This window comes from Phyllopteryx taeniolatus, chromosome 12 (genome assembly GCF_024500385.1).
Source record: "Phyllopteryx taeniolatus isolate TA_2022b chromosome 12, UOR_Ptae_1.2, whole genome shotgun sequence".
Taxonomy (NCBI): Eukaryota; Metazoa; Chordata; class Actinopteri; order Syngnathiformes; family Syngnathidae; genus Phyllopteryx; species Phyllopteryx taeniolatus.
In genome coordinates this window covers 13,120,067-13,132,970 of record NC_084513.1, presented here as the reverse complement: position 1 = coordinate 13,132,970, position 12,904 = coordinate 13,120,067, and the positions used below count along the sequence as shown (strand labels likewise).

Sequence of the window (12,904 nt, the reverse complement as noted above, 5' to 3'; positions counted from 1 at the left end):
TTTACTGCCAAAGGTGTCGCTCTGTAGTTCAAAATACTGAAGTTGTGGTATCCTCCAGCTTTTGGAAAAAAATGAACTTTTCCATTAAAAAGTCACTGCCCTGAATGAAATAAACTGCAGTTTAAAAGGAAATGAATGCCTCTTATTTGTTAACACCAACTCAGACTTAAGTTTGTTTTTAGGAAAAACTTTAGGTGAACTGTCGTTTTTTTTTTTTTTGGTGGTCCAATAGTTTTGTTGCCAACCTCAAAGGTCAAGAACAAAGGGAAAATCAGTAAATTGATCATTATGTTAAGTTAAAAAGCTGAAAAGAAAATCTACTTGAAACCGACTGAACCATAGACTTCTAAAACCGTAACTTTGAAAACATGCTGTATCTACATTACATATGATGTGACTGAGGCTGTCTAGTACGACGAAAGGTATTATTAAATAGAAAGAGACATTGATAACGCAATGACAAATTTACTGTTAACATGATTTAAAAAAAGAACCTGACCCTGCATATATTCTAGTTTCTAGTGTAACCACTGTAACACACTGAAGACATTTGTTGCCTGATGTATGTAACCATGACATTTAAAAACAGAAAAATAGTCCCCATAAGAGACACTATCTTAATAAACAAAATAAAAACCTACCGGTCATCAAAACAGGTTGTTCTCTATGAAATATAATATGACACATTTATACTTTCTGTACAAATCTGAAATTGCACATTAGACACGCACAGAAACTTATCGGAAGATGTTGGAACATGTGTTCGATATCTTTCATACAAGTAGGCTAAAAGTCACTGTCCTACTAGTGCACTGTAGTTGTGACAAAGAATGTGTAACGTGTACATGGGCCTTAAAGTTCCACTTCAATAGTTTGTCTATTTAATTTTGATGTCGTTTTATCAGGTTTTGGTTGGAAATGCCAAAAATGTCCCTTTTCAAGTTATTCTAGTTGTTTTTTTTCTTCCTGGCATTTGAGACGGTCAGATTATGCGACATTTAAATGAGCTTTGCTGATTGGATTCCTCCTCTTCCCTAATTTAGATATGGAAAACAGGTTGGATCTCATTGGTCCATACCACGGCATCTGCTAGATAGCTGTCACGTCTTTCGATGCCTAGTTCAGACTTGAATCCTTCGCATAAGTTTGATCGTGGGAGTTATTTATACACGCGGAACGCTTATTCAGTCTACACGTTGTGTTTTACAATACTTAACTATTTCTAATTTTTAATGTAACCGTGGTGGATGAAATAGTGAAGCTTGCATTCATTGTCGCCAGCAATCGCGGCCACCTCAATTCAAATGAATGGGAGCAGATGACGAGCTCAAACTAGCGCCTCTTTTTATTGTCATCCTTGTCCAATCTCAGCTCACGTTCCCTAAAAGTGGGCCAACAACCCAACACTTGATGAATTGTGCTCCAAAATGAATACACGCAATTATACACACTGAACGGTCACTCGTGTCACCTGCACCACACCGACATGCCTCCACCACCTGTCCTCCCAAGAGGGCCGCCGGCAAGAGAGCGCTTTGAGCAGCCACGGTGACGCCCGTCCCCGGCGGCTGCCGACAGCACAGCGAGAGTGCTGAAGCGCTCTATTGTTGCTAGACACGAGCTGCCGCTGACCCGCTGAAGAGGACCAAGGTGGTGGAGGTATGTCGGTCAGGCGAGTGCCCGTTCGGTGTATAAATTATTGTGAAGCACAATTCACCAAGGGTTGGATTGTTGGCCGACTAATAGGGACCGTGAGCTGCCTGAGATTTCAAATCATGTCGTTTGCAAGCACTTTTGCTGTTCAAACAACAAACTGCATAGATGTCAACTTTAAACCATGTCACCGACTCATTTTGACCTATGTTATGCATAAAACAGTCGAAAAAATGGATTCTGATGAAAGGGGACCTTTAAACCTGATATTGAATAAATGCTCAAACAGCTTTCCATACAAACTGCCATTAACACACCAACAAACACTTGGCTTGAGGAAAGCCGTCAGCTCCCATCTAGAACTGACGAAATGTAGTCATGTCCTTGGGCTCTCGGCTCGGGACGCACCAGTCATCGGCCTCGTGCATCGTCTTGTAGTGTTTCCATGCTGACTTGTTGTACACCGGGAGCCTCTCGATGGACTCTGTGGACAGTGCCTGAGAGGGAAGGGGGTGGGGGGGGTCAAACTTCTGTCTCTCCCTAGTTTGTGAGATGTGACATCGAATGTACGAATCTTTACCCGTATGTAGATGACCGCGTCAGTCCCGTACCCCTCCAGAGAGTACAGTTTGAGGTCCCCTTGGAAGTAACGGGCGTAAAGTCGAGAGATGGGTAAGCCATATCCATAACCGGCCTGCATGACAACACTTCAGTTACATCACTGTGGGTGTCACTGCGTCATACTGCTAAATAGGGCAATGCAATTACAATAGTAGAAACTACCTAAAGTGGGAAGCAGTGCGGGTCTTACACCACTGCAGACTACAACACAATAATAAACATGTTGGTAAACCATAAATACATTCCTTAATAGGCCTGGGCAATATGGCCTTACAATAAAATCATTTTGTTTGGTGCAAAAACCCTACAAAAACATTCAAATCAAATTTTGACGGAAAAAAAAAAAGTTTTTTTAAATGGTCCTGGTGAAACTGGAATTAATTGCCTAGGCCTAACCCCAGTTTATCACACATCATTCAATCTACAAATATATGCACTAGAAGTGTTTGGCATGGTGCAGAAATTAGGTTCAAATAAAACTAAAGTCACTTTTTAACACCATGAATTTGTGGGTTATTCAAAGTGCAACAACAAAAAGGCGCTTAAATTGTCAATGTGGTGATGCTGCTGCTCTACTAAGTGGATAAATAGTTGAATTACAGTTTCATCAAGATTTTTCAATCAGAATAGCAATACATTTGAATTAAGTCTTCAAAACTTATTGACTGTAACTAACAGCTGACAACACGAAACTAAAGTGTGCTCAAAGACACTTATCCCAGAGCAGGACTTGCCAAGCCTAAAGGGGTCCAATTTCTGACACTTTTGATTGGACATCGTAATGACCCACCAGAGGAGCAGCCCGGGACCCATCCATGCTCGGTCGAGGAGCTGTGGAGTACGTGTACGTGAAGAGCCTGTCGATCTTGCGCAGGGGAACGCCTCCGCCGCGATCGCTCACCTGTTTGAAACAAGGATGCCTCTTCACTACTTGTACATTGAAGCCCCGTTTATTGCAGGGGACACGCTTCAGACCCTCCCGCAATAGGTGAACATTAATTAATTGGTTTTTTTTTCTTAAATACCACACAGTGGTGCCCAAAAACAATGGCTTAAAAACTATATTACGGAGAACACTGTAGATGCTTTAACATGACCACAACTCATTCACTGGCAGTCCTCCATGTTAACATGGATATCTGAAGTCAACTGCTGTCAATGGCAGTGAATTAAGGAAGCTTCAACTCACCTTGACTGTCAGATCCTCAGTTCCCAGACCGACCTGAACACGGATCGGAGGATGCTCCATGGCGTCTCCGTACAGCTCCATTGTGGCTCGCATGGCATTCTACACCGAGACAGAACGCATCATGTGGAAAAAGGAGTCATGTGCTCGGTTAACCTTTTGCAATGAGCGCCGTTCAACCAGCAGAACCTACCTTGAACAGTTCAAACACCATGTGGTACAAGTGAGATGGGACGTACACCATTGTGATGGGTTTCCCCTCATCTTTCACTGTCAGGACAAGCCACTGACTGCCATCAATATTCAAGACTAACAAGTACCAATAAATGTTTTTGTTTTTTAATTATTTATATTTACCATTGAATTCCTCCAGTGTGAGCTCAGGAGAGTTCATGTAATATCTGTCACAAAGGTTTCTTGCATTTTCATAGGCATCTACAAGACAAAATAAGCACCAGTACTTAAAAATCAGTTCACAATTTTCGGAGCACATGATTTCCATCCCATTGTGCTCACCTTTCACAACCTCACTCACTCGACAGTGTGGATCAATGCTGCCAATTTGTTTGGGGTGTGCTGGATTGACCTTCACCTTCCCACCAAAGAGGAGTGCTGGGAACACAACAACAGCAAAAACTCCAAATGTGCAAGTTACAAATAAGTGTAGGATTAAATACAATTTAATATGGGGGGAAAATAAGCTTTTAATATTCTTAACTATTAACTATTGTTAATATTACAAGGAAGTCACTTTGAAGTTTATTCAATTCTTCTATGATGATGATTTTTATGATTGTTGTTATTATCGCTTTAGCCATGCTGTATCGAGCACCCACGGCAGAGATATGCGTGCACCACTTTTCGGTCATAAGAACATCCATTTCCAGTCCCATGGTCTTCATACTTCCTGGACACTGTACAATGATTATGAATGATCATTACATAGACGAGTTTAATTCGTACCGTGACCAGGCTTGTAACTCAAAACACTCCACACAGACGGGGCTGGGTCAGAACTGTGAGGCAGACGCTCTAACCTGTCGTCCACCGTGCCGCCCAATTTAATTCCCTCCTTAGAATTAATAAAGTCCCTGACTTTCTCTTTTTCCTCTTTGCTATCACTGGTACCCATCACATAAAAAACCCTGAATAAGTTCAAGAATAGCTAAAACACTAGATTGACATTGTCTATTTTTCCACGTTATTTGTGTCAAATACAAATTGATGGCAATGTTCCACTGTACTTTATCTTTGAAATGAACATGATGAATAATAATAATGGATGCTCACTATGCTGGTTGAGCAGCATACGGATGGAGATCCTGCTCATGTAGAACCGGTCCAGGAAATATTGCAAATTCTGGCTGACCACCGGGTCGGTACCGTGCGTCTCTTTGTACTCCACGAGGCCTTGAGCCATGGTCGGGATGACGTCGTTGTGACGATTTCGGATCTTGATCACCGCATCTGTGAAACTTAATGGACGACACACGTCGCATGAAACAAGGGGAGTTGTGAGGAAAATGGAAGTCCAATGAATTAAAACGTACTCGTAAGTAACTTTCTCGTCATCTGCATTTTTGTCTTTAAACTCGAGGATCTCTTGGAGACTTTGCACATACCTGCATGTAGAAAAAATAAATAAAAATTTAATGCAAAAACAGCATCAACTCAGTTCACTGTAACTTATTTAGAGCCACTTGAAATCTAAAGATCTCTGTTCAAATGCCAGGTTTTTGTAAAACTAAAAACTAAAACCAAAATAAACCATTTTGGGGGGAGATTTGATTTTAAGTGCCTCTTGCCCAGCCGTAATGGAAGCTTAATTAACGGATGAGCTCAGTAAAACAGAAAAAAATGAACGTGTCCATCGTCACAGAGACAGAAATCTAAAATGAAAAACATCAAACTGTAGTCACTGTAATTTGACAAATGAATGAGAGTAAATGTGCATACCAGCTCTGGACCAGGCGCACAGATGGCGTTCTTATCAGGTTATCTGGCAACAAGTTGATCTCCTTCATGATGTTCGCCAGCCTCACAGGCAACTCCTGTCTGAGGAAGGTGAAGGACGTTTTCTCGCAAGCATTTTCTGAACCTGGGTTGAGGAGGACATATGTCACATATTATACTGTACTTCCTGGTCACTTCTTTAGACTCAACACCTGTTTGAAAGGTAGCTGGTCAATGTTTTAAGACCCAGTGAATAAACTAACCAAATGCCCTCGCTTAAGTACACAAATAACAACACACACATTCACATCTATGGGCAATTTAGAGTTTTCAGTGAACCCAACCTTCCTGTTTTAGGAATGTGGAGGGAAGCGTGAGAAAACCTACGCAGGCAAGGAAACAATCTGCAATCTCCACACAGGAAGGCCTGAGGCAAGATTCGAACCCTGGACTTCTCAACTGCAAAGCAGATATGCTAACCACTTCAATCACTGTGCTGCCACTGCCAAGATTATTAATTCAAAAACAGGTTTATTATTGTGGTTGTAGTTTGCAGTGGTGGAGAAGTGCACTGTATCATTCTGCAAGCTGTTTTTAATAGTTACAAAACATTAGGAACGCCCAACAACCACAATAGTAAACATAACACTGTTCACTTAACATCTCTTTCAATAATCAAATGTACAAGTGTACTTCACTTTGCGATGGTACAGTATCACATTGACAAATCGTCTCATACTGTACACGGGGTCCTTGGTTCACATTGACAGTTTGGGTATACGATTACGAACGCACAATGAACTAGTTTGCACGAGAAGGCACACTCAGTTACTGTCGTTCATTCAATTGTTTTATATATTTATGAACTAGAAGAGTTGCTGTTTTTTTTGACACATTAATTGTAATTATTACTTTACTACTGGATTAATTATAGCGGTGGTTCTCAAAATGTGGTGCGAGCACCACTCGTGGTACACAGGCTATCTCTACTGGTAGGTATGGGAAGGAGTCACTTAATTAAATATAAATCAAATTTAAAACATGAGATGAATACAAACATATTAAAATGAAGCTTGTAGCTATGCATACATCCTGTTAAACTTTTTGTTTTAAACCAGTACTGTACGATTTACTTTTTAAGCACAGTTCAGTTTTATTTAACTTTTAAATATAGTACATTTAATCTTTGAGAACATTTATTTTTAAAAACGTGATTTTTATTTAACATTTCTATTTTTAATTTAATCATTAGGTAGTATTGTTTTTCTTCCTATACCTAAGCGCTGTGTTAATATTTAAACTCCATACTGTTAGGAGTGGGTTTACAATAATAAATAAAAAAATAAATAAAAACTGCATTTTTGAATGAACACTTGGGTTTTTTGGGTTTACACGTTAGATGATGGTACTTGGACCGGTGTAAAAAAAAAAAAAAAACAACAACAATAATAATACATTTGAGAACTATTGAGTTATAGAAAATGGCGCGTTCCAGTTTACGCACAAATTGTGTACATACATTGGTAGCCAGTTAAAGTGATGTTTTCACTTCTTACCGAAATCCAGAAACTGCTTCATGGACAAAGGAGAGGGCGAGAATTTGGAATAATAATCTATGTCCTTCCCTATGGACACGCTGCTACGCAGAAACCTTAAAAGTCTCATGGTTTTGTCCTCTGTTGTCGTCCGACCGTCCGGGCCTTGCAGTACTGACTAATAAGCTAGCTGTGTGCTAATCTCCCTGCATTAGCTCCATTGCTAACGACATGCGTTCACACAAACGTACGATCGAATGCAACATCTCAAAATGTCTGTCGTGTAGTTTGGGGAAAGCGGCGCACACCCCATGGCGTCTGTTAATGCCAAGCGGTGTCTCCCATTTCAAAAGTATTTCATTGAGACGAACATGCAAACCGACAGTCCGCGGCTAGCGTCCCAAAGACACCTTGCGTCTTCGAGATAGTACACGTCCCTTACAGTACCACGTTGTTTTTTCCAAACGTATTGAATATGTACAGTATTGCATTCTGTTGCATCCTATTCCTTGTAACGACAGTAAGAACAACGGGACACTCGCAGAATTAAACTGGTATGAAAAAACAGATGGGAACATACAAACAAGCATTAGAAGTGGACAAACGTACTAGTAACACAGTCATTCTGCTTCATCTCTTAATGATGTCAGAACTGTTACTTCCAATAAACAGGCCCACACTCAAGAGTTCAGATATTACAATATGTAGTTTAAAAAAAACTATATTGTGTTGCATTTATGAAATCAATCCACTGCCACAGACAATCAAGCCTACGGAGAACACAAAATTGTATTGCTGTATGTAACAAAAGCACATTTTGAACTCTGTAAACATTCATCTGTTTTCTTCAGAAACATGTCTTTTTCTTGGATTTATCCATGGTTTACCTACCGGGGTCGAATAGCTCAATAATCTCGCTGCCAGGTGACAAAAAAAACAACAACAAAACTACGTTAATTTAATTATTACAAAAGCATCATAATCTTCAAATTTATAATTAAATTTGAAAAAACAAAACAACAAATGAACTAAAAATAATAATTAAATACTCATTATTTTCCGAAGTCACAGAGAGCTACAGCAGAAGGATGAAAGAGCCACACGTGACTCTGGAGCCATGGGTTCTCAAAGTGCCACTAGCGGTAAACAAGCTCCTGCTAGTGGTACGCGAAAGTATTACTGAATTCAATGTTGAAAATGCATAATTTTACAGTTGCTTCAAACTTTTTTTTTTTTTTTAATACAGCACACTACATTTTTAAGTACAGTTGAACTTTTAAGTACACCTTTGCCGTTTGTTTTGAGTTATTTAGGTAAATTTTTATATAACATTTTTATGTTTAGTACATTTTCATTGACTCATTTAAGTATAGTTGTTTTCCTACTGTACAGTATATTTAATCCCAGAATTAATTTATTAATAATTATGCTACAGTGGTTTACAATAATATATTTTAAAAAACGGGAATAAAACGTCTGCCTCATTTTTAAACACTTGAGCCAACTACGCTTCTGTATATTTTCATATTAGTCTTCGCGATGGTACTTGGAGAAAATATTTTTTTGAGGTGGTACTTTGCACTAAATAGTCTTACGAGTGAGAACAAAGACTTTTCAAGTGTAGGCACTTTAAGGTGGATAACAAATAAATGTTTTGTCCCCCCCTCCCCCACATCTATTTTAGAACATCTAGGGCGATATCCTTGATATCATCTAGTAAAAACGACTCAGGTGCACTAGTAGAACGACTGTGTCTTACTACTAGTAAAACAAAAATTCGCACTACTGACCTACTAGTGAAGACAAAGAGAGCTTTCTTCGAATTCAGTTCAGTGCCTACAGACAAAATTCAGGGCAACATTATCAAAGCGCATCGCGACCAATAAACAGACGAAGAAACAGAAAACTGAAATAATTGTGTCGTCACTTCCGATAGCATGCTACAGCTATTTCCTGACTGTGTGACGATGGAACGAATGACGAAGACACGTTTTTGGACAGTGATGAGTATTTAGTTTGCGTTCGCCGCGCCACACTGTAACGACAACTGACCCGTGACCTACTTGTTACAACTTCCGTGACCTACTTGTTGCAATTATTTGCGCCAACTTCCAGCAAGTTGGAGCCGTTCGAGTGTGCGACCCGCCAAAAAGTCAGCAAGCTCCGTGAACCATTTTGTCGTCCGTCTTCTTCCCGTGAGCGAGCATGAGCGGCGGGTTCAACTTCGGACAGCCCTCCACGGGCTTTTCTTTTGGGGTCGCGAAGACCACAGCGCCCGCGGCGTCCACTGCGGGCTTCGGCCTCACAACGTCCACTCCCGCAGGCAGCAGCGGTGGCGTTGGCGTTGGCGGCGGCGGCTTCTCTTTCGGCTCGTCCGCCCCAACCGTAGTTGGTAATAACCAGTCCGGCGGTTTTAGCTTCGGCACCTCAGCGAAGAGCACCGCTGCCGGCGGCAGCCTCGCGTTCGGGACCACTCCCGCCACCACGTTCAGCCTGGGTTCCACTCCTCAACCCGCCTCGGCTGCAGGTCTCACCCTGGGCTCCACCGCGGCACCGGCGTCTGGCTTCAGTCTGGGCTCGGGCTTGACCGCACCTGCCGGAGGAGGCTTCTCCTTTGGGACCTCAGCCCAAGCCCCGGTGCAAACCCAACAAGCAGCTCCTGCACCAGCAACCACTACAAGTGCATCAGTAGGCCTCTCATTCGGAGGCTTCAGCTTCGGTGGAAACAAGGTCCAGGTCACCACAGCGGCACAATCAACAAGTGCACCAGGAGGAGGCTTCTCCTTTGGGTCAAGTGCTGCCCCAAACCTCACACTGGGTGCCCAGCCCACATCCACCACTGTAGCCCCAGCTCCACAGGGTGGAGGTTTCAGCTTGGGGATTAAACCCTCGTCAACTCCAGCCCCCCCTGCAGTGACCCAGACTGCTCCAACTCTGGCTCCAACTCTGGCTCCAACTCTGGCTCCAACTCTGGCTCCAACTCTGGCTCCATCTCTGGCTCCATCTCTGGCTCCATCTCTGTTCTCGGCCCCGACGACCACCACAACAACCGCCGCCGCACCCGCCACAGGTTCCGGTTTCACTTTCGGTGCCGCTCCCGCTCAGGCTGCTGCTCCGTCTGCGACGACCACCGCAGCCAGCGGAGGTCTGTCCTTCTTACTTAAACCTCTTGGAGCAGCCACCTCCAGCGCAGCCACAGGTTCCGGTTTCACTTTCGGTGCCGCTCCCGCTCAGGCTGCTGCTCCGTCTGCGACGACCACCGCAGCCAGCGGAGGTCTGTCCTTCTTACTTAAACCTCTTGGAGCAGCCACCTCCAGCGCAGCCCCAGCCTCCTCAGCTGCGGCCGTCGCGCCTGGCTTCTCGCTGGGACTCAAACCCGCGTCCGGCACTGTCACCGCGACCGCAGCTATAGCGGCAGCCACCCTCCCGATCCCCACCGCTCCTGCCGTGATGACCTACGCCCAGTTAGAGGGCCTCATAAACAAGTGGAGCCTGGAACTGGAAGATCAAGAGAGACATTTCCTCCAGCAGGCCACTCAGGTCAACGCATGGGACCGCATGCTGGTGGAGAACGGCGAGAAGATCACGTCCCTGCACAAGGAGATGGAGAAGGTGAAGCTGGACCAGAAGAGGCTTAACCAGGAGCTGGACTTCATCCTGTCCCAGCAGAAGGAGCTGGAAGACCTGCTGTGCCCGCTGGAGGAGTCTGTGAAGGAGCAGAGCGGCACCATCTACATGCAGAACGCCGACGAGGAGCGCGAAAGAACGTACAAGCTGGCGGAGAACGTGGACGCGCAGCTCAAGAGGATGTCGCAGGACCTGAAGGAGATCATCGAGCACCTCAACACGTCCAGCGGCCCTGCGGACACCAGCGACCCGGTAAGATGGCACCAAGTAGGCATGTTCCATCACATTGGTTCACACCCCAGGCCGAGTCACTTGATTTTGCGTATCTGCCAATACCGAATACAGAGCTAAAAAAATTAGCAAAAAAGGCACATCTAGATTGCCTATTTTTTTATTTTATTTTTTTAACGTTAAAATATCCCAACAACATGCTACCTTTTTATATGGCTAATATTAGCCAAGCCAGTGGTTCAAACAAATCAAATATTTTTATGGCATATTAGTTGTGCAGCACAAAACAACATTGTAAGGAAATTACATTTAAATAGACAAACACAAATCTGAAAAATAAAACAGAAATTTCACTTAGTGCAGAACCAAATAAAGATAATCTTAAATGGTCAATCAAAAATTATACCTGCACCTCACATGCATATTTTTTATGGATACAGTTTAATAATGCAAAATAATTTTTTATCCTATTACATGATAATCGATGGGATAATCGCTAGAATACTTGATTTTACAAATACCTGTATTCAATAGCTGCAGCTCTATTCCCTGTCGATAGCAGAGATTTATGCAAAATAGATATTGTAGCTCTGCTTGCACACATGAAGATGCCATTTCAGTACGTTAATTGCTCCTCATTTTTTCCACTTCACTCGAGTGCTGGCATATCCGAAGCTCGCTTTGTGATTCAAATTTTGGCTCACAACACAAAGCAAAAAAAAAAAAAAAAGTTTGTAACTCAAAAAAATTGTATGTTGAGACTCGTGTAAATCAAGATATTACTGTACTTGAATCTGGTTATTTTAGTGCACTCTTTTCCTGTTAATTCCCATGTAAAGTTTCCAACTTAATGCCTGTCTTTTCCTTCCTCAGCTTCAACAGATCTGCAAAATCCTCAACGCCCACATGGATTCGCTCCAGTGGATCGACCAGAATTCCGTTCTCCTGCAGAGACGAGTGGAGGAGGTCTCCAAACTGTGTGACAACCAGCGCAAGGAGCAGGAGAAGACCTTCCGTTTAACCTTTGACTGACCCACCCAAAAAAAATGCTTTTCTGTGTTTATTGGCAAAAATATTTTTTGTCTTTGTAGGCAGTTAGTTCAATTCCTGACCAAAGTGTTCATCATAATTGGTGTTTACTTTTTTGTCAGCTGTCATCCACGATGCATCATTTTCATTGTTTTTTTTTTTTATACATAAAATCGAAGATCTCTTCCCATGTCATGTCAAATGATATTTTGTGAGTGAATAAAGTGAATGGAAGAATTCAATCACAGAGAAAATGTTCATTATATCTAACATGTTCACAAATTTGATCACAGGCCAAGTAGAGAGCTGCAACCAAACACATCACTGAGTGGGAATTTAACTGAAGACTGCACAATCGTCAGGTGTATAAACCACGACCTCTGTGACCTGTATTAGAACTGCACCCATTAACAACTCACATTGACCACCCTTTGGACACCTTTGTGGAAACTGCTATGAAATAGTTACTCATCACTATTTCAATGTTTTTGTTTGAAGCCCCTAGTAAACTTCAGCCCTGATTAAAATAATTCTATACAATAATTTTCTTTATTTGAACCATATAAACGCCATGTGTTTCTAATAGTAGCAACTTTATTAAAAAAAAAAAAGATTTTTGATTTAGTTTTAACTGCTAGTCCCTGTGTTTAAAAAGAAAAAAAATCTATATAGAGCAGTTTCATTAGATTGTGTATTTAAAATACAAAATTATTTTCCATAAATAAAGTATTTTTTTTTTTTAGATTGGAGTCTGATACAGTATGTCAAAGATTGCAAATTTATTGACCTCATTGGTGTTTTTTCTTCAGTTGTCCTAATACTCCAAATTGAGTTGTGTCTCGAAGCCGTGCAAAGCTTAAGTACAAACGTATGTAAATAAATTGGCATAAACACGTCTGTGAGACTACGAATGAATCATCAAATCAGATAAGGATCCTTCAATGTCACTTGAATAACTAACAATTATAATAGTGATACGTCATTCAGGGTAACTTTATGTATTTCCAGCAAACTTCGAGAATACTTTTAAGAGTTGTATGCTGTCATTGTTATCACTAGGTAAGTAGAA

General features: G+C 41.9%; 2 protein-coding genes across 5 annotated transcripts; one reads left to right on the top strand and one right to left on the bottom strand.

The window, feature by feature from the left end:
- Window positions 1-449: 449 nt before the first annotated feature.
- pdk1 (pyruvate dehydrogenase kinase, isozyme 1) lies at window positions 450-7,858 on the bottom strand. 4 transcript variants are annotated; one of them, XM_061793487.1, is made up of 11 exons: window positions 7,840-7,858; window positions 5,417-5,558; window positions 5,011-5,082; window positions 4,751-4,935; window positions 3,977-4,072; window positions 3,818-3,895; window positions 3,654-3,730; window positions 3,464-3,562; window positions 3,065-3,175; window positions 2,234-2,347; window positions 450-2,150 (listed from the first exon to the last, which is right to left on the bottom strand). In XM_061793487.1, the coding sequence occupies exons 2-11, from the start codon at window positions 5,482-5,484 to the stop codon at window positions 2,010-2,012; spliced, it is 1,041 nt and encodes a 346-aa protein (XP_061649471.1). In that variant the 5' UTR covers window positions 5,485-5,558; window positions 7,840-7,858; the 3' UTR covers window positions 450-2,009. The 4 variants fall into 4 exon arrangements, with proteins under 4 accessions (XP_061649471.1, XP_061649469.1, XP_061649468.1 ...); XM_061793485.1 differs by lacking the exon at window positions 7,840-7,858 and adding an exon at window positions 6,970-7,377; XM_061793484.1 differs by lacking the exon at window positions 7,840-7,858 and adding an exon at window positions 6,970-7,377 and having other exon boundaries at window positions 4,751-5,082.
- A 1,002-nt stretch (window positions 7,859-8,860) lies between these two features.
- Window positions 8,861-12,077, top strand: nup62l (nucleoporin 62 like). Its single transcript, XM_061792932.1, has 2 exons — window positions 8,861-10,827; window positions 11,680-12,077. The coding sequence occupies exons 1-2, from the start codon at window positions 9,154-9,156 to the stop codon at window positions 11,836-11,838; spliced, it is 1,833 nt and encodes a 610-aa protein (XP_061648916.1). The 5' UTR covers window positions 8,861-9,153; the 3' UTR covers window positions 11,839-12,077.
- The last annotated feature ends 827 nt before the right edge of the window (window positions 12,078-12,904 follow it).

Excerpts from the sequence above, each read along its gene's own strand:
- pdk1 (XM_061793484.1), bottom strand. The coding sequence starts at position 7,078 with ATGAGACTTTTAAGGTTTCTGCGTAGCAGCGTGTCCATAGGGAAGGAC. Across the intron at positions 3,896-3,976 it reads AGTGAGTGAGGTTGTGAAAG|ATGCCTATGAAAATGCAAGA; the intron begins GTGAGCACAATG and ends TTTGTCTTGTAG. Across the intron at positions 3,731-3,817 it reads CACACTGGAGGAATTCAATG|TGAAAGATGAGGGGAAACCC; the intron begins GTAAATATAAAT and ends TTGTCCTGACAG.
- nup62l (XM_061792932.1), top strand. The coding sequence starts at position 9,154 with ATGAGCGGCGGGTTCAACTTCGGACAGCCCTCCACGGGCTTTTCTTTT. Across the intron at positions 10,828-11,679 it reads CTGCGGACACCAGCGACCCG|CTTCAACAGATCTGCAAAAT; the intron begins GTAAGATGGCAC and ends TTCCTTCCTCAG.